This window comes from Marmota monax, unplaced genomic scaffold (genome assembly GCF_021218885.2).
Source record: "Marmota monax isolate L192 unplaced genomic scaffold, Marmota_monax_Labrador192_F-V1.1 WCK01_AAM20220418_F8-fsc00200, whole genome shotgun sequence".
In the NCBI taxonomy this organism is placed as follows: Eukaryota; Metazoa; Chordata; class Mammalia; order Rodentia; family Sciuridae; genus Marmota; species Marmota monax.
The window spans coordinates 872247-897777 of record NW_026692549.1 but is presented as its reverse complement, the minus strand read 5'-3'; the positions used below and the strand labels follow the sequence as shown (position 1 = coordinate 897777).

At 61.2% G+C, this 25531-nt stretch overlaps 1 protein-coding gene across 3 annotated transcripts in view; it reads right to left on the bottom strand.

The window, feature by feature from the left end:
* Nucleotides 1–3171: 3171 nt before the first annotated feature.
* The window catches only part of Galnt9 (polypeptide N-acetylgalactosaminyltransferase 9), a 62910-nt gene continuing 40550 nt past the window's right edge, over nucleotides 3172–25531 (bottom strand). The window contains exons 6-11 of one of the 3 annotated variants that reach the window (XM_058579745.1): nucleotides 24382–24499; nucleotides 12262–12447; nucleotides 10707–10844; nucleotides 8796–8891; nucleotides 5274–5441; nucleotides 3182–3902 (exon numbers count right to left, since the gene is read on the bottom strand). In XM_058579745.1, coding sequence (XP_058435728.1) covers nucleotides 3681–3902; nucleotides 5274–5441; nucleotides 8796–8891; nucleotides 10707–10844; nucleotides 12262–12447; nucleotides 24382–24499 — 928 coding nt within the window. In that variant the 3' untranslated portion in view covers nucleotides 3182–3680. Of the gene's footprint in view, nucleotides 4309–5273; nucleotides 5442–8795; nucleotides 8892–10706; nucleotides 10845–12261; nucleotides 12448–24381; nucleotides 24500–25531 lie in introns of all 3 variants that reach the window. The other 2 variants (XM_046445978.2, XM_058579746.1) reach the window with 2 other exon arrangements.

Genomic DNA, 25531 nt, shown 5'->3' with positions numbered 1-25531 from the left:
GGCTCTTGTCTTCATTGTGTCCTTGCAGCTGGGGACTGCCCGTGCCTGCCGGGCGAGACTCTGAGCCTGTGGCAGGCTGTGTCCCTGCTCCAGTCCCCTACCAGCTGCCAGCTGCTCCACCCTGGGACATGTGGGAGGATCTGCCTGCCTTGCTGCGGTCAGCAAGCCCAGGGGTGGGGCTGGGCCTGGCTGTGGAAGGCTCCCCAGGCACCATGGGAACATGGGGGACATCTCTGTTAAGACCCTTCCCTTCTGTGGGGGACTCTCTGGCTCCTTGGGGAACAGCAGGAGCCTGTGGGAAGCAGCAGCCATGTGGGGTTGAGGCAGTGTTGGGCCACGTCCTGGTGCCCTGATCCTGGCCTGGCTGATAGGTGATGGGGGGCTGTGGCCTCAGGAGGCTGCTGTGGAGATGACCGCTGGCCCTCTGGACACAGGGCCTTCGTCTCACTACAGTAGTGTGGACCAGCCAGCCTCCCCAGGTGGGCACACAGTGGGTGCACACCTAGTGCTATCCGCTGACCACCAAGCCCCACTCTTGCCACCAGCTCTGCCTAGGAACCTTGGGGCCGTGGTTCGCATGGCTGGGATCGAGGCCTCCCCCAGGGGCCTTCACCTGCTGACTGGAGGCTCTGTGGGCCACTTTCCTCAGGTCCATGTGATCCTCAGCAATTTCACCTCCTCCGACGTCTTGAGACGCCAGGGACTCCAGCCCCAACCTGTGCCCAACCTCCTGCTCACCGGCTCACAGTCCCTCTCCATGATGCCTCCGGCACCAACCAGACCCCACCTGGCTGGTGGGACGCCATCCCTCTCCTCCCTGGCAGGTCCTGCGCAGGACTGTGACCGTGCTCAGCCTGCTGTCCTGTGCGAGCACCCCAGGTCCCACGGCCACTTCCTGGGGGTCTCCCCTTCCTCCCTTCCCTCCCTGAAGTTGGCTCAGCCCAGTAGCTAGGGGACCCTTCCGAGAGGCAGGTAAGGCCCTGCTCTGCCCTAGACCCTCTCTGAGCAGGGTGGAGGTCCCCCAGCACCCGCAGGGCTACTCCTTGGCAGGCTGCCTCCTGCCTCCATGCCAGCCCTTCATCTCCTCTCCCTCCCTATGCCCGTCCCATGGCCCGCATCTGCTGGCTGTGCTGAGCCTCCCCATGGAGGGCCTGCTGCCTCCTGGCCTTTGCTGAGTCTCCTCGCCCACGAGGTGCCCTGATGCCTGCGAAAGTCCCCACCATCACCTGGTGGTGCTTGTCCTCTCCTCAGCACTTATGCCGAGAAAGGGAGACTTCAGTGCATCCCTCGTCCCTGTCCCCACTGCTCCCAGCACCTGGGACAGCAGGTGCCTAGTAAATGCTCAGGAAGGAAAGGAGCCAACCATTGCTCACCACAGGCAAATGTCTTTGCAGAAAAATTAGGATATGGGCAAGTCCAGGAAGCAGACTAAAAGCCCAGGAAGCCACCCAGGGATGGACGGGCAGGCCCCACACCCACTCTTCTCTGGGAGTGAGGGGGAGCCGTGGGCACAGGTCGGCTTCCTGCCGGAGCCTGCAGGACCAGGCTGCCCGGCCAACGCTGGTGTCCATACTCGGCCACGGCGAGACGTGCTGCTCCTCTGGGGAGGGGTCTCTTCTCCAGGGGTCTCTGGTCAGCCCCAGATAGGCGGCTCCCTCCTGGCCCCATAGGCCCTCTGGGCCACCCCCGGATCCGCTCCTGCACCCTGGCCATCAATGATTCATTGGCACGAGGAACATTTTTATTAGGCAAAATGAAATTCTGATGCTGGTGACGTCCCTCAGGGCAGAGTGGGGGCCCCTGCCGCCCGCCTCTCCCAGCTACAGCTCAGGTCTTGGCGTCGGGCCTGCTCGGGTCTCTGGCTGCAAATGAGCCGATTTACACACAACATGACTTTTCTGAATTTGCTGCAGAGACGATTTATAATTGGATTAATGAAAGAAGTGGGCTGGGAATTAGGTTTTATTAAACCCTATTTGCTTGTACCTTTGCCACTTAAAACACTATTGTCGTTTAAAAAGGAAAGACAAGTGCTGAGTAGGAAAGGCAGGAAAGGCGGTGCAGGGTATGGTTGGGGTCACCTGGACCTGGGCGTGACGCTGGACCTGTCCAGAGGGCCTGTGTCCATTCCAGATGCTCCCTCGGCTTTTGCCTCCACCCTTGAGGACAGTGTCGGGACTTGGTGTCCCGGGGCCCACGTAAGAGGATCTCCCCTCCCGCCAGCTCCCCAGCAGGCCTGCTGGACCACTCCTCTCCCGTCTGCTCTGCCCCCCACACTGGGCTGGCTCTGCTGTCTGGGGGCACTCTACATGTTTTGAGGCAGAGGACTTTGGCTGGGGTTCCTGGCAGTGCAGGCCACCATCCTCCATGCGAAGTTGGTCCCAGTGTGGGCATCCCTGGTGGTCAGGGCCGAGTGGACACTGGCCTCAGTGCTACGGGCACGTCTTCAATAGCAGGATCCTGGGCCTCTTCCTCCCCGTCCTGAGCATCGGGCTCTTGGGGTTGAACTCTGGGGTGACACACAGTGGGTGGCCATGTGCTGCAGGGAGCCTTGGGGTACCCGCAGTCCCCGCCACAGGAGGCAGGAGCTCTGGGGACACAGGACAGCCCCTGTTGCCACATAGGGGCCTCCCTCCTGCTCGAGGCCATGCCCCCCCACTGGGGGCCTGGGAGGACCGCCCCTAGGACGGAAGGTTTGCCTGTGGTTCCCTGAGGTCCCCTGTGGCTGGTGACTCTGCTAGCCACCCGGGGTGAGTCCCTGACTGTGGCCAGGAGGGTGGGACAGGGTGAAGACGGATCGTCCAGTCTCTCCAGCTGATGTCCAAGAGCGAAGCCAGCCACTCTCCAGGCTGCCCCACGGGAGGGGACATTGGAAGCCACCAGGCAGACATACTCTCCCTGTGAGGCCAGGAAAGGGGCCTGGAGGCTCTGCCTGGGGAGGGAATGCGGGCCTGGTCTTCAGCAGCAGGGGTGAGCATGACTACATGAGGCCAGCCCCAGGACGCACACGCCCTCCGGCTGCCAGCAAACCCCAGAGGTGCCTGGTGGGTGCTGCAATGCGGGGCGAGGGCAACAGTCCTGAGCATCAGTGACCCCACGTGAAGCAGGCTGGGGCTGTGGGGACACTGTTCTGAAACCTGGGCCGAAGAACTCTGTTCTGTATCCTGCCAGCTGCAGAGAGGCCGGAGCTGACCCTCTCCTCTCCCTCCATGTGGCCAGCCGGCTGTGAGGCGAATTCTGGCCTCTCCACACCTGCCCAACCCCCTTGCCTGGTCCAGGCTGTGGAGGCAGCTCTCCAGGACATGAGGGCGGGAGAGCTGTGTGTCCTCCAGGACTGGGACATTTCCCTGAGGCCAGAGCCCCAAGGCCACGTCTCAGCTGAGCACCTGGAGCCCACGTGGGGTCACGACAAGATGCCAACAGCAGAGTGGCTGAGTGCCATGTAAGTGCCATGTAAGACTTTATTTATAAAAACAGGTGAGAGGTGGGCGTCCGCAGCTGCCTCTGCCACAGAGGGCACAGATCCAGGGGGCAGCAGGGGCATGGGCCAGCGAGGGATGGCAGAAGCGGAGCCCCTGCCCGCAGGGCCTTCTCCAGCTCCCCGAGGCAGGTGGCTTCGTCTCTGCTGCCGGCCCCTCCTGAGCCTCCCCGAGCAGCAGAGTGGCCTCCTGGGCCTGGCCTCAGTCGCCCTTGGGACCAGGGCAGCCGTAGCTTCTTCCCGGATCTCGCGGAGCTGCCCTCCGGCTTTGGCCTTGGCCGAGGGGCGCGAGCTCTGTCTGCTGGGAGGGAGCGTGTGTGCGGAGGGTGGTGCCGGTCCTCGGCCCAGGGCCCGAGTCGCTGGGGTGAGTTCTTAGGGCTTCGGCACATGCAGGGCGGCTGTCCCGGCAGCCTGAGGAGGATCTCTGTAGAAAGGCACGTGAGTCGCGCGGGAGTCCCAGTCCTCGGACACCCTCCCTTGGCAGAGCTGCCCGTCCTGGGAGGGTCTGTCCCCGACATGGTGGCTATGGCCGCAGGCACCAGGCCTGCCCTGTCCCGGGCACACGGCCCAGCCTGCCCGGGGGGTGGGTGGCGCGAGGCAGTCCTGGCTCCAGCCCGGGCTTGCCCAGGGCTCCCCAAGGTCCACCAGTGCCCATGTTCTGGACAGTGGCTCTGGGGGCGAGGTCAGTGCTGCCCGTGCTTGATCCAGTTCCTGATCATCCACTTCTGCCCTGAGCACCTCTGCACCACCAGCCGGAGCCCGAAGTTGGCGTCTTTGGACATCTCTACCTCTAGGCACCGGCCCGTGTCCCGGCTCACGATGGGGCCACTCTGCAGGGTGGGGAGCCGGGTCAGACGGGGCGCCAAGGACAGGGGGTGGCCCTGGGCCCATGCTGCCCCACATGGCCACCAGGAAGCCCCCGGCCCCTTGGTCCTCTCTGCCGCCTGCATCCCAGCCAGCCTCGCTGCCAGCCTGCCCTGCTGTTTTCTGGGGTCCAAGGGGTTCCAGGAAGCACAGGGGGCCCCGAGCCCATGGCCCTGGCCCCACCTGGCTGCCCCAGAGGCAGCTGCAGCAGGGCCGCTGACCCTGGCCTCACTGCCACCCCTACCCCACCCCCGGGGCCTCTCAAGGCAGCTCTCAGGCAGCAGTGAGAGCTCCTTCCCAGCCAGTGGTCCCCAGGCCCCTGGGGGACAGCAGAGCCCCTCACAATGTCATGGGGTTTGTGCCCAGCAGGAACAGAGGTACTGGACCTGCAGGTCTCCACAGGAGGCAAGCGGGGTCAGCAGGGCTTGGAGGACACATCCAGCTGCCCTGGTCCTGGGCCCAAGAGTGTCAGGCTCAGAGGGTGGCATGGTGTGGTGAGGGGCGGGAGCAGGCCCTGGGCTCAGAGTCCCTCAGGAGCGGGATCTGAGGGAAGGAAGGATGGACAGGGGCCACTCCTTCCTGGGGGCTTGGGAGGGTCAGACTCGGGCATCACCAGCGCAGCTGGGTCAAGTGCTGGTTCTGCAGAGCTCTGTGGAATTGCAGTCTTGCCTCTTGAGACCACCAGCCAAGGTGAGGCACTCCAAATCCCTCTGCCCAAATCCTCCTGTCCATTTCTTGGGCCTGGGAACCCGGGCAGTCAGGGCTGAAAGTGGTAGCGCTGTAAAATGACCCCTCTCTGGCTGTGTGACCCTGGGCCAGTCACCCCCCACCCCCGTGCTTTGGGGCTCCTGGAGAGCAGCTGATCCAGGGTCCCTGCCACGCTGCCCTGGTCTCATCTGCAGGCGGCCCTGGAGGTACATGAGCCACTGACCTGCGTGAAGTCCCACAGCCGCTGTGCCGGCCTGGCTACATCTTCACACTTCTTCAGGGTGGGCGTGCGTCCCCGGCCATCGTCCACCAGGCACTTGGAGTCGGGCAGGAAGGCCGTGGAGCCCAGGGGGCCCAGCTGCAGGAGGCCGTCAGCACTGTACCGCACCAGCTGTGAGGATGGACAGAGCTGTGGGCAGCACCCAGGACCCCCGAGGCCTGGACCCAGCCCCCAGGCCTCAGCTGGGGGGATAGACAGAGCTGTGGGCAGCACCCAGGACCCCCGAGGCCTGGACCCAGCCCCCAGGCCTCAGCTGGGTGGATGGATAGAGCTGTGGGCCCAGCACCCAGGACCCCCGAGGCCTGGACCCAGCCTCCAGGCCTCAGCTGGGGAGATGGACAGAGCTGTGGGCAGCACCCAGGACCCCCGAGGCCTGGACCCAGCACCCAGGCCTGCTGTACACTAGGCCCTTGGTGTCTGTTCTAGGGCGTCCCCCTCCCAGGAGACACTGTGGTGGATGTGAAGTGACCACAAGGGCCCACCTCTACAGGCTGTGCAGAAGGCTCTAGGGGAGGAGGGGACGTCACCAGGCTCGGATGCCAGCTGGGCATCAGATTTTGGAAGACAGCACGGGTGGACACTGGGGAGGGTTGAGTGGACACGGCCAGGCCTGGGGAGTCCAGGCTGCCTGTGGCGGGCTCAGGCCTGGGCGAGGGGAGGAACTCCTGGGATCCATGCTGGTGGCCAGTGTGCTCAGAAGGAATCCAGCTGGGCTGGAGGAGGGAATGGAGGACACCCCAGCCTCCTGAGCCAATCCAGTGGGCAGCACTTTCAGGCTCCGGGAGTCATGGAGGTATTGGGGTTCACTGAGGGAGATGCAGGGGGCATAGGCAGCCAGGGCAGGGGCCAGACCAGAGTTGGGCAGAGAGAACACAGGAGCACGGGGAGGGGCTCTGGTGTGCTCAGCTTCCTGGTTGGCAAAAGTGCCCGTGGACACAAGTGGGGACCTGTCACACAGACACTTCTGTAAACGGGGGACCCAATGGAAAAACTAAGACAGATGAGTGGACCAGGAGACCAACCAATAATAGTGAGGAGCACGGGGACAGGGGGAGATGAGGAGAGGAGGAAATTCCAGAGACCACAAAAAGAACAGGCCAGGACTCCCCTCGGGACTCCGGCTCCAGTCCCCTGCTCCTCAGAGAAGTCTGTCTCTATGTCTGTTACTTTGCCCTGAGCCTGCTGCTTGCTTGCTGTCCCTGCGTCCTGCTCTTCACTCCTTTGCTGAACGGAGACTTCAAACCCAGCACCCCTGAATGGTAGCCACAGGACACCCCAGAAGGCCTGGGCAGGTGGCTGAGAGGATGTAGGTCCTGTGCCCAATGCCCACCTCCCTGCCTTTCGGCCCCACCCACCCTGCTTCTGTGGGGGCCAGTGGGAGGAGGGGGGAGGAGCCCCAGCTGGGCTGAGGCTGCCTGGTGGACGGACCCCATGCCTTCCCCATGGTCCTGCAATGAGGACCCATCTTGGGTCGCTTCCCGGGAACTCTGATCAGAGTCCTGGCCTCTGTGAGGCTGGACACCTGGGCCCAGGCGTGGATTTGGGAGACAGAGGGCCTCCCATGGCCCCAGCATGCTCCACTCCTCCCGAAGGACATGGCAGACGTTTCAGGTGAAGGCGACTCCGTGTGCCCACACCCTGGGGCTATGGTTAGGGGTGTTTGTGTAACACTCCCCCCAGGGAGGCTTTCTGCAAGAGGGCAGAGTGACAGCTACACATTCCACACAGAGGCCAGCTGTGTGCCCTCAGCAAGCCCCTTGGCCGAGCCTCAGTGTCCTCCACAGCAAGCAGGCTGTTAGGACGGCCTTGTGCACAGGGCTAGCATGGGACGTGGCATCAGAGGGGGGCACAGCAGGCGTGTGTGTGGGCTCCTGCTGTCTTCTCCTGAGTGCACAGGTACACTGCCCAGGCACGTCCTGTACCAGCTGCTCCTGCCTGGCATATCCATGTGGCATGTGACCTTGACCCCCAGCAGTGGCTCTGTCCTCTCCTTCTGGACATCAGGGAATGGTGAACATCATGGAGTGGAGCCTTCCAACTTCTGAGGGATGTCACCAGTGGCCATGAGTCCTGCTCTGGCCAGCCAGCCCTGGCCAGCACAGCTGCCAGCCAGTGAGAGCCCTCTGGGAGTGACCTTCCAGGCTCAGCCTTGGGAACAGGAGAGCCACTTGTGCAGGGCTGGGCAAGGGAGGCAGGCCCAGGACCAGGGGTTCTGACTTCAGAGTGTGGCCTCCAGAATGGCAGGGGTGGGGGTCCTGCGGCCCTGAGCCAGTGCAGCTTCTGGTCCTTGGTCACAGTGGCCCCAGGAGACTGAGACAGCCTGGTGATGGGGTCTGGGGACTTGACTTAGCTCTTCCCTGGAGTCCTGCAGCCTCAGAGAACTTTGGGTTGTGAGTGACCAAGAGACTGTGATCATTTTGCAGAGGAGAACGTGGGGGCCATGTCCTGCTTGAATTGAGAGTTCTCCAACTCTCCAGTGAGGCTTACCTCGGGCCCAGCCTCCCCATCCACCTGGTCCCCGTCTGCCCGCCCTCTAGGAGTGGGAGGTGACTTATGCCCATGGCCCCACTGTCCTCTGGTGGCAGAGGGCTCAGCATGGGCACTGGGGCATCACGGGGGGCCCACACCTCTGCTGACCCCGGATTCTGCCCTGCCCTGCCCTCCAGCAGGGCTTTGCTCCTGGCAGAAGGGTCTGCTGCTGGGACCCGGCCAGGCCCAGGGGCCGCCTCCTGAGGTCCTCACTGGCCAGAGGGTCTTCCACACGTGTTGGAGGCCCCCAACTGGACTTGCTCAGCGGCCTCCTCTGGGCCTCCACGTAGGTCTGCTTTGCCGTTAATCAAAGCTGGAAGCTGAAATGGCTGGGCCTCCTGTCCAGAGCTCCAGGGAGGACAAAGGAGGGCAGCGCATGGAGCTGGTCACACCCATGCGCCCCCGTCAACTAGCACCAGCTCAGTGCTGGGGTGAGGGCAGGGTGGCAGGGTCCCTGGACCTGCCCTGGGTGGAGCTCTGTGCGCAGGGCTCTGGAAGGGCTGAGGGTCACGCCCGGAAAGCCGACCGTGGAGTGGGATCCAACTTCAGCACTGAGACACCCAGGCACATCGTCACATGCAGAGGGTCACCTGTGATGGGACCCTCAGGCTCTCTCTTGGGTCAGGGTCACCTGGGGCCATGATGAGCCCTGGCTGGGGTCTGGCCAGGTGCAAATGGACCTGGGGCTGCAAGGCCGGGGCAGGTGCTCAGGCAGAAGTAGCACCCTCAGTGTCCTGTGGTGTTGATGGGGACCCTGAAGCATAGAGGAGTCCCCAAGGCCTGCCTGACCCAAGCCTTGTCCTTAGTTTACCCATCTGTTGCCTTGGGGGGGCGGGGCTCTCGGGGTCCCCAAGCTGCTCCAGCCCCTGAGCTGGCCCCAGCAGCCACTGTGTGCTCAGCACCTGCCCCTGCCTGCAAAGGGCTCGCTGGGCCTACCTGGGAGGACATGCCATGGCAGGGGTAGAGGATGGCCCGGTCATCGTCCTCCGCACCCTGGTCCAGGCAGTAGCCACTGGCCTTGCTGTTTCTCACCTGCCACCAAAAGCCACAGGAGGAACCCAGGGTCACCAAGGAGGATCTCCAGGCCAAGGTAAGGCTGCAGGAAGCCCCCCCACCCACCATCCTCAGGTGGGGCTGCTCTGCAGCTGGCTGTCCCAGAACAGGCGTGAGCCTGACGCCATCCTCTCCGGGCATGAGACCCACCAGGACCCAGGGTTGGCCTGGGGCCAGGTGAGGTAAAGGGGAAGGGAGCAGAGGGGCCACAGGCTGGCCAGCTGTCAGGGGCACGTTGACTGTTCCTGACACAGTCCTACATGCTGGATGGAGACCTGGGCTGTGCCGCTGGCTTCCCATGTCCCTGTGCTGTGTGACCATAGTTCTTCCCCAGGAGGCAGAGGCTCAGCCAACGGAATGCAGCAGAAGTGAGCCATGTGGGCTTAGAGCCCATGAGCCGTGCGACCTGCTCTGCCTGCAAGTTGGGCTGGCAGCAGCAGCCAGCCAGCCTCCAGCCCGCAGAGCATGCCCAGCCAGGATGGGCTCCGCCCCCACCCAGCAGAACTGCCCATGGCCTGGACCCTGAGCACCCTCAGACACCTGGAGTAACGGGCCACTGCTCCCCAGAGTGGTGCAGGTTTTACCAGCAGAAGAAGCAGCCACAGGGGTGGGTGGTGAGGGGACTTGACAGTGGGAGGAAATGGGCAGGACAGAGCACAGGAGAGGCCGGGAGAAGCGCTGCCTCCCGCCACCCCTTCAATACCCAGTGCCCCCCAGGGAGGCTCTGGGCCCGATGGACTGGGTCAGATGTGGGTTGGGCCGGGAGCTCTGGGACGGGAGCTCTGGGATGGGTAGACAGCTAGGACCCCCAGCCAGGGGGCTAGCCCAGGGCCAGGATGTGCACATTCTTTCCGCAAGGAAGAGCTGGGCTCTGGGGAAGCTGAGGAGCTGGGGGGAAGCTCTGCTGCCCAGTGCAGGGTGGGAGGCCGCCCACCATAGCACAGACCGGGGAGCGGCAGGACCACAGGGCGCCCCCTGACTTTGGAGAGCCACGAGGGTCTGTGCACCAGCAATGGTGGGGCGGGGTCTTGGTGCCGCTCAGGTGCTGCTCTCCGTGTGAGTCTGGGGCCATGGTACTGTGTGTGTGGACCAACAGGGCTGTGCTGTGTGGTGCACGCGTTCAGGTGACAATCCTGACATGGCACAGGTGCCTGGTGCACATGGAGGCGCCCTGACAGGTTCACACACAGCTGAGGTGTGCGTGGTGCCTGGGAAGCTCTGTGTGTGCACACGTACACCTCCATGTGTGCACTGTACTCGTGTGTGCATGCTCAGCGTGCACCAGCAGGGTTTATGCACATGCATGTACACAGCATGTGTCTGTGGGAGAGTGTAGGCATGCAGCACACACACGTGTGTGAGTGCACGCTCACAAATGTGAATGCACTCATGCACACATGTTCATGTACACAGATGCACATGCATTTGACACACACCGTTATGTACACACACAAGCATCTGAATACATGTGTGCATGTACATGTGTGTGCCCTGTGCACATGCATGTGAATGCAGGTGTCCCTACCTATGTGAATATGTGTGCCATACATCTCTGTGTGTACCTGTGTACACGTTTCTTCACGTGTGTGTATTTCTACAGGCAAGGATCGGTATGTGTTTTCATGTGGGCCAAGTGTATGTGACGGTCCCTGTGTCCCTTAGTGTCTGGATGCCCCAGTATACAGGTGTGCAGGTGGGGGCATGGGTGTGGGCAGTGTGCTGGGGTACCGTGTCAGGTGTGGGGGGACAGGGCGTGGCGGTGGGGTCAGGCGGGCCCTCCGGGGGAGGCGGTACCTCTCCGTATGTGAGGGTGTTGTTGTAGGTCCTCATCTCAGGATACACATTCTCCAGGTACCACTTGAAGCTGCGGCATTTTAGCCTCTGGCGCAGGGCCAGCCTCTCGGACACGTCCCCGAAGTCCACCCCTGGGTTCTGCGAGGCAGGAGCAGGTGGGGACATGTGAGTGCCAGGCCTCCTGAGACCCCCCAGGGCAGTCCTGTTGCAGTCTCATCTCAAACTGGCCTCCTGCCCTCCCGTAACCCACAGAAGGTCAGCCTGGTTGTCTGCACCCTGATCCAAGGTCCAGCCCTGCAAGCTCCTGGGAGGGCTCTCGAGCCTGCTTCTGTTTGGTTCCCATCCTGGTGGCCTGGCCTTGGGTTGCCTAGATGGCTGAGATGTCCTGAGATGGAAGGCAGGGCTTTGGCCATGCAGTGTGAGCCTAACCTCTGGAGGGCTGGACACAGGCCAGCCACAGGGAGGTCACCACATCCAGGTGGCTGAGCCCTGGTCAACACAGCTGTCCCTGGCTGGTTCCAAGCTGCCCTGTGCTGTAGAGCTGGGGCCGGTTGCCCTGTCCAGCTTGGGCATCCTCCTGTTGCCAAGGACCTGAGGTGCCATGGGGCCCATGCTCTGTGCAGGGAGTGGCCCCCAGGAAGGTGGGGTGGGCTTGGGGGAGCTCTGCCCCCAGGGCCCCATCTGGGCCAGCAGGTCAGGGCAAGGGTGGACTCAGCCAGGATGCTGGAGCCGAGTCTGTCATTTTGTGGGTGGTCTTGGGACAGTCCCTGCCCTCCTGGGGCCACAGTCCACGCACCCTTGTAAGCCAAGGGTGAACCCAAGACACATCCCACCCTTGTAGGACTGAGCCGCCTCCTGTGGAGGGGCTGGGGCCCAGGAGGCCAGCCCCCTGCTCTGCCTACGTCCTGCCCTTCCCAACCTGGAGGGACATGGTCACACTGGACTTTCTGCATCAGTTTGCGACAGACCATAGGCCTCATGGTTGGCAGGAGCCCTCCTTGTCTCTAGTATTGAGGGCCGTTCTGATGGCTTCCTGGTCTGTGGGGCTGGAAACGGCTGTGGGCAGTGCTGGCCGGCCAGTACCGGATCGGGTGGCTTCGGCAGGCCTGTGACCCCACATGGCCACCAGCTCCCAGTAACACCATGGTGGGGTGACAGCAGAACAGCGCTCTGGGAGGGTTCCCTGGGGGCTGTGGGGGGGCGGATGCTGCCTGGCTGGCAGAGGGCTGGGCCAGGTGGTATGGACGGGCAGGCAGGGCTCTGGTGGACAGCATCTACTCAGTGTTTTTGAGAGGGGCCGCCTGGCCAGGGTGGCTGTCATTGAAGCACTGGGGAGGCTGAGGCAGAGGACCCTTCCTGCCCTCCTGACCCCTGGCCCTGGGATCACTCTCTACCTAGACTATCTACCTGGGCCAGTGAGGACAAGGCCCTTTGCCAAAGTCCCCTCCCTACCTAGGGTGGCCGCAGGATGCCCACGACCCCCACTGGCCCTGCTCTGGTGAGGACAGGGCCCTGAGGAGTCCCACGAGGCCCGCTACCCCCCGCCCGGGCTCACGGTCATGGGGATGTTCCAGGCCATGTACACGTGGGACTTGAACTCATCCATCCACACCTCGGCGGCCCGCAGCGCGTTGCGCTTGGCGTAGTAGTCGATGTCGTTGTTGTAGGGCTTCTTGGTGCGCTCGATGTGGGCCACGCGGGAGCAGGGCAGCACCTCCATGCTGCCGCCACACTGCCACACCTGGGCGGGGACCCCATCCCCAGTCCCCTGTCACCACAGGGCACACCACGGAGGCGCCTGCACTGGGCCCCGGGTCCTCAGGGGCTTGGCCATAACTGGTTTCAGGGGAAGGTGCCCAAGGGACAGCCACGGGCAGTGGTCCACCCACACAGGCCTGGGTGAGGCTGCACCCCTCAGGCGTCCCACCCAATCTGACTTCTCTGCATAGTCTCCGATTGCCTTTTTGTATTCCACTCACCCCAACATTACTGTCCCCTTTTCTGGTGGCCTCTCCCACTCCATTCTGTGCCCTGTGCAGGGGACCCCCATAGCACCTCTGCCTGCCCACCCCAAGCAGCCAGAATGACCCTGTGAGCCTCTTAGAAAGAGCCACCAGCTGTGCAGATGCAGGCACTGGCACCCAGGTCAGCACTGCCCCAGGTTGGAATCGTCCACACCCTTGCTTCCTCTGCCTAGACACCTGCGGTCTCACACCCAGGGTGGAATGCCCTTTGCCTTGTTATTCCCTCATACGGGCTCACACTGGGCCGCAACCTTCAACCATCTTTGTCCCCCTGAGGCTCCACGTGAGTCCCTCCCATGCTGTTCATGCCGTGCCAGCCAGCTGGTGTCACCTGCACTGGGCCCCAGGTGCTGAGGTGCCTGATTGAGCTCTCTGGGGGCTTCTGCTGAGAGCAGCATGTCACTCTGTAGCCTGGGCCTGGGGATCCCCAGGAGGACACAGAGGTTGAGGGGCGGCAGTCGCTGTTGGCTTGTGTCCTGAGGACTGGACTGTGCTGTCCCTTGCCTTCAGACTGGACTCAGACTGAGCTCACTCCACCAGCCCTCCTGGGGCTTCCACCTGCCAGCTGCTGGGCTGAGGACCCTTGAGCATCCACACTGTGGGCCAATCCCTGTGACACCCACGTCCTGGTTCATCTCTGTCTGCATCGGTGTCCCCTTCCTCTGATTCTGCAGAGATTGCGACCCAATCCTGACACACCGCCCCACATCTCTGCCCCACGGTGTGTGTCCTGAGCCGCTCTCTGCCACTCATCCACCATGGTGCGCTGCCTCACCCCAGGGCCTGAGCTATGGAGTTGGCCATCCAGGGGCTGAACCTCTGGAACCGTGAGCCCCAAATAAACTTCTCCTCTGTGTCACTCTTGTGGGATCTCTTCGTCATAGTGATGAAAAAGCTTCCTAGAACTCACAGAGCGAACTGGGACCTGGCCCAGGCCTCAGAGTCTCAGACCCTCTCTATATCTGAGTCTCAAATGTCCACCTTTCCCCTCAATACTGGGACCTAACCCAGAACCTCACACAGGCCAGGCGAGTGCTTTACCACTAGCCACATCCCCAGCCCCCACCCTGTTCTCTGGTATTGGGGACAGAACTCAGGGGCTCCACCGCTGACCCCTGGCACTTTTATTTATTTATTTATTTATTGAGACCAGATCTGCCTACGTTGCTCAGGCTGGCCCAGAACCTGCAATCCTCCCGCCTCGGCCTCCTGGACCTCTGGGATCACAGGTGTGGCCCATGCCTGGTGGTCTGTCATTTTTTGTGACATCTGTCATTGAATTTGACCCACCTCAGACTTGGAGGGCCTCAAGAGCCTTCCCTGGTCACCTCTGCAAAGACCTCAAAGGTCACAGCACAGGCTCCTGTGTGTATTTTTTGGGGGCCTCCAGCCAACCCAAGGAATCTCATCCCAGCAGAGCTTGCACCTCGGGCGGATGAGGACCCCAGGTGACAACAGAGAAAGGCTTTGAGACACTGCCTGGCAGGTGGAGGGCGGGAGTTGGAGCATGCTCAGCCGGAGGACCCTGAGGTCAAGAGGCGGCTGACCAGAAACAGTCGGATCAGAAAGACAGTCGCCCTGTGTGGCTGGAGCCAGGGCCGCAGCTCCCAGGCTCCAGGGGACATGAGGCCCAAGGAGCCACAGCTGCGCCTGTGCACCCAGCCAACGTTTGACAGGGCTACGTGGAGGGTCCCGCCGCCCACAGGACAGCATCTCCATGAAGATGCATTCCTCCGATGCGAGAGCAGGTGCCCTGGGAACCTGCCCGCGGAGGACACCTGCTGCGTATTCAGACCCGAGGACCCCCACAGCACTGGCTCCTTGGATGCCTGCAGATCAGTCCCATGCGTGACAGGTGGGAAAACCGAGGCAGGGAGGGCGTGGACTGCAGGCTGACCAGTGGAGGCAGGCTCCAGATGCAGGTCTGGGGTCTTTGAAGGTCCAGGGTCTGCAGTGGACTTCTGAGCAGAGCTGGCTGGCAGGGCTGCATCCTCCCCCATCAGGACCTGCATTACCTCAGGCACCAACCCTGGGCCTCTTGAAGTGGCTCTCAGAGCAGACACAGGCCCAGCACCCCCATCCTCTCCCTTCAGCCTGAACCCAGGCAGAGAGAAACCCCCTTCTGGGGCCCCCTGGAGCCCCCCAGTGGAGGACACCACTGTACCTCTGGGAGGCTGGCCTCGCTGCCAGGACCTCACATACTTCTCCTCTTGGGAGAGTGGGAAAAACTGCCCCAAGGCTAATAAAGCCCTCCGCCCCCAGGGGCATCTTGGGGCCAGCAGTGGCCCTTAGGGTGGGGGACAGTTCATCCATCGCCCCAAGCAGACCCCAACCTTCACAGCAGAAAAGCAGGCGAGTCAAACTCTGCTCAGTGGACCACCACCCTGGCTGGGCTCAACACTGGATTTTGTCTTGACCTTTATTAAACCTAATGGACAGGGCAGAGCCACTCCCCCTAATTGGCTCAAGGACTTTCCTCATTAGGGGACTCAGCTGGCCTTCCTGCAGCCACAGGGATGTAAATTGGCCCTGAGACCACAGAATCACTCTAATTAGGCTAAATGGATCTGAAAGGCTGCACGGGCGCCCTCTTAGAACAGGCCGGGAGCAGCAGCCAGTGTGTGTGGGGGGGGCAAGGCACAGCCTGGAGGGTCCAGCAGGCCCAAGGGCTGGGGGCCTCAGCACGTGCTGTTCCCCGGCCGGAGCCTGGGTCTTGGCCAGTCTGTCCTCGGCCTTGGCCTCACGTCACCGCCCTGGGGGGAACACTGCGGCCTCCATGTGGGCCCATCAAGGGAGCGTGGCCGGGGCTTTCCCTCTGCTGTCCTCTCTGTACCTGACACCCAGCACACAGAGGCCAAGGGACTCAGGAAGGACGCAAGCTCCTCCCAGCCTCCCGCCCTGAGCTTGGACCTCACACTCGGCACCTCGCGCTCTGCAGGGAGCCCCTCTCAGAGGCTCCTTCATTCATGAACTGTACTGGGCACTGTGGCAGGCCCCAGGGACACGTGGCAAGGGAGGGGACATGGACCATGAAAACAGGAAACTCGTGAGGCTTTGATGGCAGAGGAGCATGTGGGGACGCAGTGGGGCCGTGGTGCAGTGCTGGGCAGGGCAGGGTCCAGAACGAGGTCCAGTCAGGCCCAGAGGGCACCTGAACCCAAGGGGAGGGAGGCTGGCTGAGAGCCTGCATCGGTTGCCACCATCCCCACTTACTCTGGTGGCCTTTCAGCTGCCTCTGCAGGTGGCTGTCCAGGAGTTGCCTGGTGCCCAGGGGACCGAGTCCACTGCCCCCACCCAAACTGCCAATCCCAGGGCGCTTCCCAGGGCTACCAGCCCCACAGGCACAAACAAGCCCCACCAGGCAAACCGCAGGCCCGCCCTGGGATGTGGTGCCAGGCAGAGTGCCCGCTTCTGAGAGGCCTGGGGAGGTGGCCCACGACCCCCAGAGCCCAGCTTCTGTGGGGCCTGGGGAGGTGGCCCACGACCCCCAAGGCCTAGCTTCTGAGGGGTCTAGGTGGTCCACGACCCCCAGAGCCCAGCTTCTGTGGGGCCTGGGGAAGTGGCCCATGACCCCCAGAGCCCAGCTTCTGAGGGGCCTGGGGAGGTGGCCCATAACCCCCAGAGCCAGTGGCTTCTGTGGCACATCCGACAGGGCAGAGGGCATGCAGCAGAGCCCTGCACAGGAAGAGGAGCCAGGGCAGGGACCTGGCGCTGTGGTGGCTGGGGTGACATTGAGCGAGGCCTGTAGGATTGGGCAGCAGACACCCTGCAAGCTGGAGGGACCCAGCAGAACCATGTGGAATTGATTGGGGGCTCAGCCACCTGCTCTCCTGGAAGGCTCTCCCTGGGAGCCAGCAGAGCCAGGTGTCCACCGCCCCTGCCAGGCATGAAGAGTGCATGCTGCCTTCCTGGCCCTGTGCCCAGTCCAGCCCCACCATGCAGAGCCACAGAACATCGGCCGGGCCCGCCAGGCCACTGCCCCTCAGGCATGGGGTGCACTGTCTCAGCAGCTGGTCTCTGGAGTCGCAGAGCTGGCAAGGCCAGGAGGTGGGCAGGAAGGGAGTGGGCAGTGTTTGTCCAGAGCCCCACAATCCCATGCATCCCACGTCCTGCTGCTGCCTTGCCTGATGTTGGAGGGACGTGGTTTCCACAAGTTTCCCCAAAACCAACAGCAAGAGGCAAATCAGGACTGGCACCCTCCAGAGGGAAAAGAGAGAGCCGTCAGGCCACCAAGGATGGGGACAAATTGGGTCCCATTCCCACAGTTCCTCTGGGGCCGCCACAGCAGATGGGGGCTGGGGAGATGCAGCCCTGTCCCCGGCTGCAGCCACCACCAGGGTCACCAGGCCAGACTGCCCACTGCCCCTCAGGACAGAGCCAAGAGGGCCCCCAGTTCTCAGCTCAAGTATGACAGGCCTTTGATCTGAGTGAAGGTCAGCTTCTCCCCAGCACTGATTTCAGCCCCAGGGTCACGGCCGGATTTGTGTATAAAGTAGCCGTGACAGTCCCCACAGCCAGGGCAGCAGGGCAGCCATTCTCAGACCCAGTGTGCAGAGCAGGGACAACCTGGAAGGTCGGGGAGGATCAGGTCAGGGACACAGCTGCACTGTCCCTAGCCGGCCCTGCTAATGTGCAGAGAGCTGCGGTCCTCAGGAAATTTATAGAACAACTATACAGCAGGACCCAACGGGAGCGTCTTAAATCAGCTGTTTAATATTAAGCAACATGCTGTGGAGAACAGGCACACCCAGGGAGCTCGTGGAGATAAATCCCAGCCCTGTTAGAAGACTACGTGCTCCAAGGACTGGGTTCAATCCTCAACACAACACAATTGTAAAATAAAAGATATTGTGTCCACCTAGAACTAAAAAATAAATATTAAAAAAAAAGAAGACGACTGCATGCTAAGGGAGCAGAGGGTCTGGGGACCCACCCCAATGCAGGATCTCCTCACTATAGGACCCACCCCAATGCAGGATCCCCACACTGTAGTATCCACCCCACTGCAAGATCCCCTCACTATAGGATCCTACTGCACGATCCACTCACTATAGGACCCACACCACTGCAAGATCCCCTCACTATAAGACCCACCCAACTGAAGGACCCACTCACTATAGGACCCACCCCACTACAGATTCCCCTCACTATAGGATCCACTCCACTGCAGGATCCCCTCACTATAGGACCCATCCCACAGCAGGTTCCCCTCACTATAGGACCCATCCCACTGCAGGATCCCCTCACTATAGGACCCACTCCACTGCAGGATCCCCTCACTGTGGGACCCAGGCCACTGCAGGATCCCCTCACTGTGGGATCCAGGCCACTGCAGGATCCCCCTCACTATAGGATTCACCCCACTGAAGGACCCCCTCACTGTATGACCCTCCCATTGCAGGGTCCCCTCACTATAGGACCCACACCAATGCATGATCCCCTCACTACAGAACCCACCCCACTGTAGGATCCCTCACTATAGGACCCACCCCACTGCAGGATCCCCTCATTATGGGACCCACCCCACTGCAGGATCCCCTCACTATAGGATCCATCCTACTGCAGGATCCCCCTCACTATAGAATTCACCCCATTGAAGGATCCACTCACTATATGACCCTCCCAAAGCAGGATCCTCTCACTATAGGACCCACACCACTGCAGGATCCCCCTCAGGCATTGAAGGATCCACTCACTGTAGGACCCACTCCACTGCAGTATCCCCTAACTATAGGACACACCCCACTGCAGGATCCCTTCACTATAGGATCCATCCCACTGCAGGATCCCCTCACTGTGGGACCCAGGCCACTGAAGGATCCCCCTCACTATAGGATTCACCCCACTGAAGGGCCCCCTCACTATATGACCCTCCCAAAGCAGGGTCCCCTCACTATAGGACCCACCCCACTGCAGGATCCCTTCACTGTAGGACCCACTTCACTGCAGGTTTCCCCTCACTATAGGATCCACTCCACTGCAGGATCCCATTACATAGGACCCAACTGCAGGATCCCCTCAGTATAGGACCAACCACACTGCAGGATCTCCTCATTGTAGGATCTCCTCACTATAGGACCCACCCCACTGCAGGATTCCCTCACTATTGGACCCACCCCATTGCAGGATCCCTTCACTATAGGACCCACCCACTGCAGGATCTCCTCACTGTAGGACCCACCCAACTGCAGGATTCCCTCACTGTAGGACCCACCCCAGTGCAAGATCTTCTTGCTGCAGGACCCCCTCATTATAGGATTCCTCCTGCAGGATCCCATAACTATAGGATCCCCCACAGCAGGAGCCCCTCATTATAGGATCTCCCACTGCAGGACCCCCTCACTGCAAGATCACTCCACTGCAGGACTCCCTCACTACAGGATCCCCCCCTCTGCAGGGCTCCTGGTCATTCCAGTGCTCACAGAACCCACAGTGGCTAGTCTTCCTGGAGGACCAGGAGAGTTCCTTTTTGCTGAGGTTTCCCTGCTTCCTGTCTCTCCACCCTGCAGAATTGGCCAGGTCTCTAGACAGCCCAGCATTCCCACCAATATTCCTTGGCCGGAGCCAGAGCAGTCAGAGAGGAGGGAGAAAGTGCCTGTCTCTGTGCACCTCAGGCTTTGCTGGGTCTGCGACAACAGGAGGCCTCCTCTTAGGTCTCCCATTCCCCTCCCTCGCACCTACATGGCAACACCAGGAGGCCAGTGCCTGCCCTTGCCCCACCCCAGCTTCCCATCCAAACAGAAGAGGGAGCCCCTTCCCCCAAACTCAGCTCCTGAGGTCTCACACATGTAGCTCTCGGAGAAGCAGAGCCGGGTCCCATTCATTGGCTGTCCTCCTGACACACGCAGGTCTCTGTCTGAGTCGCAGTTTCCTCCCATTTTTCATCCTGCTCACACGGCCCCACCCAGACCTCACCCTGACCCTCAGAGTCCACTCCAGCTGCCTGGCCACCTGGTATCCTCCCCTCTTTTCTCCTGCCTCCCATCAGAACTGCCAAGGAAAGTTGATGCTTCAAAGAATCTGCCAGATGAAGCCCCTGGTTCCGTTTTTACAATGCAGTTGAGGAGGAGTCTAGCTTTGTGACTTAACACTGCACAGTGCTGGAGAACTTAATGCACATGCAGATGGTCCTGAGAGGCCAAAGGGCCCTGAGATTCGCTGCAAGGTAATTTTCAGGCACTCCGAAGTCTTAGAAAGAAAGGAAAGTATGTTTCATTTGTAAGGGTCACTTTTAAAAGGTTCACAGGAATTCAACCACCCTCAGGCCGTGGCAGGGTGCTTAGTGACGTCTGAGGGACTCCCCGAGTTCATCAGACCGGGGGCAGTGGACTGCTTCACTGGATTCACAAACATAATGTGATCTTCACACTCAACTTACAGTAAGCAGGTTTTGAAGGTGGTGACTTTAATAGACTCTAAGTGAAAACTTAAATCCCAGCCCTGAATACTCTTCTCTGTGAGTAGAAGCCCCACGGGCAAAACAGAATGCCGAAGGAAGGAAGCCCCCAAACCCCAAATATACACCCAAGAAGTGCCAGTCCAGCACAGCCTTGGACCCTCACCCCATGGGGCCCACGGACCTTGCTGGCTGACACTTGCTTCATCCACTCGATAGGCTCCTTGGGAATTTGCTAAAACCTGGGAGAAGTCACCACAATCTTGTGTCAGGGTGGGCAGCCCCTCAAGCTAGCCATGGTGACACTGAGGGCCTTGAGCATCAGGTGAAATGGGTGAGGCTGGATGGTGGGACATGGACGGCGTGACCTGGTGGCTCAGGGTCCACACTCCCTGCCGGCCTTACATGCAGCTGGAAGGCAGAGGAGGCAGCACCAGGACCCGTTGCAGCCAGGAGGGCTGGGTTCCTGTGACTCTAGGTAGAGGCTATCTTTGCTGATCCTTCCTTCCTCCTGCCAGGGTTGGGTCCCTCAATAAGCAGAGCCCTCCTCCCTACTCTCCTTCAGGGATCCTCCTCCTCCCTCCTCCCTCCTCTCCTCCAGGGCTCCTCCTCCTCCCTCTTCCCTACTCTCCTCTAAGGCTCCTCCTCCCTCCTCTCCTCTCCTCTAAAGCTCCTCCTCCTTCCTCCTCCCTCCTCTCCTCCAGGGCTCCTCCTCCTCCCTCCTCTCCTCTAAGGCTCCTCCTCCTCCCTCCTCCCTCCTTTCCTTTAGAACTCCTCCCTCCTCTCCTCTAGGGCTCTTTCTCCACCCTCCTACCTCCTCCCTCCTCTCCTCCAGGGCTCCTCCTCCTCCTCCTTCCTCCTCCCTCCTCTCCTTGAGGGCTCCTCCTCCTCCCTCCTCTCCTTTAGGGCTCCCCCTCCACCCTCCTCCCAGGTCTTCTATTCTGTCCCACTGGAGTTTTGGACTTGATGGGCCATGGCTCTTCAGGGTTGGGAATAAGAGGCTGTTGGTCTTTTGCCCTTATTCTTCTCTCAAATGCATGCTGACCATTGGGCAGCCTTTACCTTCCACGTGAATTCCAGGATCAGCCTGTCAGTGTCTGTAAGAAGGACTGCTGGGGTTTGGATCAGGGCTGTGTTGGCTTCATGGATGGCTTTGGGGAAATGCGACATTTTAACATCATGAATCCTGCAGCCCATGAACATGGTATATCTATTTAGTCCTTTGAAAGTTCTCCCAGCAATGTTTTCCTGTTTTCATTGTACAGATATTCCACATTTTGGGGACTAGATTTATTCCATGTGGCTCTAGTTTTGAATCCTACCACAAAGGGCATTTTTAAGAAGTCCAGTTCCTGTGCAGCCAACACCTGGAGAGATAGCTGACTCCACACTGGACCACACTTCTGCCCCATCTTTCATCTGCCTGACCTTCCTCCTGCTCTCCACGTTGGAAAGTCAGGCTCTTCATGCCGTTGGCCTCTGCTCTTTCCTGTTGGCTAGGAGAGGTGACCTTCATGTGCCCTGTATGTGGCCATGGAAGATTTTCAGGGAGGCAGCTTCCACCCCAATCCTCTGTACTCAGTGGGCTCCCTATTGGCCTCCTCAACTCTGCTTACCGTCCACTTTCTACACAGTGGCCCAGGCATCCCTTTTAACTAACCCTCAGGTCAGTCCCTGGCTTGCAACCCTCCAGGTCTCCCCACTGCGATTAGAATGGAGTCCAAGTCACGCCTGGGCTGCCCACTGAGGAGGATCCAGCCCCGCCCACGTCTTTGCTCTTCTCCTTCCTTTTCCTCATCCTGCCTTGCTGGTCCTATTTCTTGGATACCAGGGGAAGACCACCCATGACCACTCTGCCCTCAATAGGAGCTCCCCTCAACCCCAGGCCCCACAGCCTCTGGACCTCTGCTCTCAGTCAGCAGAGGGGGGGTGCTTCTGGGCTGAAGGTCAGCAGGTGCATGGGGAGCTGACTACAGGCTCAAGGTCAGAAGGCTGAAGGCCAGCAGGCACATGGGAGCTGCTGCTGCAGAACAAACAGCCCCACTCGCCACACAAAATGACTACTTGCACCAGGATCCTGGGTTCCGTGGTGACATGTGGGAAAAGGGCACAGTGGGGGCACCTCTTCTTGCTCCACAATGCTTGGCCTGCGGGAGGACAGGGGCTGGAATCTGGAAGGTGCTTCCATCCTTTGGCTGGCTGGGGCCTTGGGACTGGAGAGCCCATGTCACTCCCTGTTCTCTACAGACAGCATGGGCTCCAGGCCTTGTGTCCACTGTACTTGGAAGCTGACCAGACCTGACCTCTGGAGGGAGGACTGTCCGTGCCACAGGACATATGTGAATGACAGCTGCCCTGGGAAGTGCCATCTGCTGTGACTTGCAGTTTAAAACCCGACGGTCTCCATGGCTGGTGCATTCCCTGGAGGAGCCAGAAGGAGCAGCCGGCTCCGGGTCAGTGACCCTGGTATAGGTTAGCAAGCTCCAGCTCATGGTGCACCAGGGCCCTGAGGCCCAGGGGATCAGCTCCCCTCCCGTCTGTCCATGCATCCACTCAGCCTGGCAGGGGGAGCTTACTTCTCTGCCCCCCTTTCCTCTTGTGCTGGTGGGTGGTGTTTGCAGGCCCGGCCACTGAATCTGTTCAGCCTCCCTTTGTTATAGACCCTTCTCCACACATTCCACGGTGCTACCCATGTCAGAGGCTCCAGCCACAGTGGGGGGACTCAGGGACTGCTCTCTGTGGCACTGGAGGCCTCTCTCTCTGCCTCTCTCTCAGGCTCAGCGAGCTGGGACAGGGCTGTCCCCATGACTCAGGCGCTCCAGTCTCTGGGCTGGGGAGAGGCCAGCAACGTCCATCATCCTGGCTGCCCTGCTCCTGCTGGAGGGACTGTGGTGTGGCCCTGGGTCCTCGGGGAAGGTCTGAGCTCCAGCATCCCCAGGCCCAGGCCAGCCAAGGACCAGACTCACAGGGCTTCTCCGGGGACATCCTTGGCACTAGCCGCAGCTGGCACACCTTCCCTGGGCAGAGCCTGGAGGCCCTGGGGCATTCCACAGAGACTTGTGGCAGATTCTGGCCCATCCTCCTCGGTGTCCCTCTAGGGTGCTGCTGCTCCCCGCTCCCATCTAGGGAACCGCAGGTGGTCTCGAGGTTCAGGACCTCCAGGGCTGGGGGTCTTGTGCACACCCCCTCCTGGTCTCCCCATTTCAGAACTGCTCAGGTCCAGCTCAGAGCAGCTGCCTTGGACGCCCTTCCCCTGGCAAATGCCACTGGCCTCCTGCCCAGGAATGCAAGGCTTCAGGATCTGTCCTCTGCCTCCTCCCTGAGGCCAGCCTCCCTCCCTGATTCTTCTCTCTGCTGCCCTCGGGCCCCAGGCCTATCTCCCCCTCCCCCCCCCAGGGTCCCTTCCTGGAGTTCCTCAGGCCCATCCTCTGGAGCAGAGGTCAGGAGCCTCTCAGTCAGACCCACGGCCTCCACACCAGCCTGTGCCTCCCTAGGTCTCAGTGCCTGCCACTCCCTCTGCAGCTCACCAGCTGCCTCTGAGCCAGGCCTCCCCTGACCCCTGCCCCTCGTTTCCTCTGCCTCCCCCCTGGCCGCACAGCCTTCCTCCTTATCCCCTGGAAGTCCAGCAGGGAAAGCAGGTCCCACCCTCTGTTCTCTGTTCCCTGCTGTGGGCCCAGGACAGGTGCCTGCCCAGCCACAGGGCAGGCTCCAAGTGGGGCTGCACCCACACCCAGGTCCTCAGGGGTTGAGCAACTGGACCCTGGAAGTCGACCTGAGAAACCTCAGATACCTCGCTGGACCCCGGCCCAGGCCCCGCCCCTGCCCTACCCAGGCCCCGCCCCCTGCTCCGCCCCCGCCCTACCCAGGCCCCGCCCCGCCCTCGCCCAGCCCTGCCCGAGCAGCCAGCGGCTCCCCGAGGCTGCACCACGAGAGGCTTCAGGCAAGTCTTCCTTCCGCTCCTGGTCTCCGCCCCCAGAGGCCGGCACAGGGCTGATTGAGGACGGGTTTCCTTGCGGCTGCGCCTGGCTCTGAGCCGGGCCAGCTCTTCACCACCCTCCTCAATTCTCGGCCAAGGCTCTGCGAACAGCCTGCGAACCAGATCCTCGGCATCGTCTTCTGCTACCGTGCGCACAGGCCAAACCCTGGCTCTTTCTAGAAGGACTCGCAGTCGGACACCCTGGCCGCCACTGAGTCCCCGTCCCCCACCAGGCCGCAGGCCATGCCTCGCGAAGCCCCGCGCCCGACGCCCACTCACCCTCATCCCCAGCTCGATGTTCTCCGCACCGTACACCTCCATGCCCGGGTCCAGCAGGCCGATGTCCCCGAAGTACTCGCGGTCCACCACGAAGGAGCAGCCGATCATGGCGGGGGTCCTGCAGATGCAATCAGCCATGAGCAGGCCCCTGGCTGGGCCAGCAGCCCCAGAGCCTGCCTTGGCCGCCTTTCATAGGGCTCTTGCACCCTGAGGCGGGAGGTGGGAGGGTGACTCCTTGCATCCCCCAGAGCCAGCGGCGCACCCAGCACAGAGCAGAGCGTAAATGTCCCTGCTGTAACTTCAACAGGTGAAAAGACCAGAGTCAGGGGATTGAAGAATACTCCACGTCCCCAGTGAGTTGTGCTGTCATCTTGAACACCCAGAGCAAGTCGCCCCACCTGCTGTGGTGGCTCATGTTATCTGAGTGTAGGTATTTGGCACTGCAGCGGGACGTTGTGTCCTCTGGGCACTGCTCAACTTCATGGACCCTGGCTGATATCAGACTCTGAGCGACACCCCTTGGAGTTGTGGAGGGGACACAGCTCTAGGCAACAGACTCACTGACCACTGCTGTTATTTCTGTAATAATTCATCTTACATCCATATATTTACATCCATATGTTTACATCCATATATTTTAGAAGTGGCAGCGACCTAGCCTGGGGCCACGTCGGTGGATGTGCTGCTAGAAGGGCAGCAGTGACCCCTGTGCCCGGTTCCCGATGCTGGGGTGTCCAAGGCTGCTCCTCAGGACACTGAAGCCCAGGCTGCTGGAGCCTCCCTGTGCCTCCGGAGGCACGGAGTCTGTCCCACAGAGCAGTGACCATTGGCCTTGGTCAGAACCTAGGAGAAGTGACTCTTCTCATCCGCTGGGAAGTCGGAGCTGACGTCTGTATGGGCTGCTGTCTGAGGCAGCAGGACATTTCACAGCGCCTGTCTTTTTACTTGGGCATGGCCCAGGAGCAGGGCCCATCCTCCGCCAGTGCCCGCAGTCCCAGGATGGTGGCTAATGGTTGCGGTGCAGCGTCCCAGCCTCTTCTGGAGGCAGTGATTTTATTCCTGCTCAGAGTTGCAGAGTTAACTGAGCTCACCAGGCAGCAGGGGCCGAAGCAGCCGGCACCGGGTTTATGTGTATGAGAAATTCTCACTG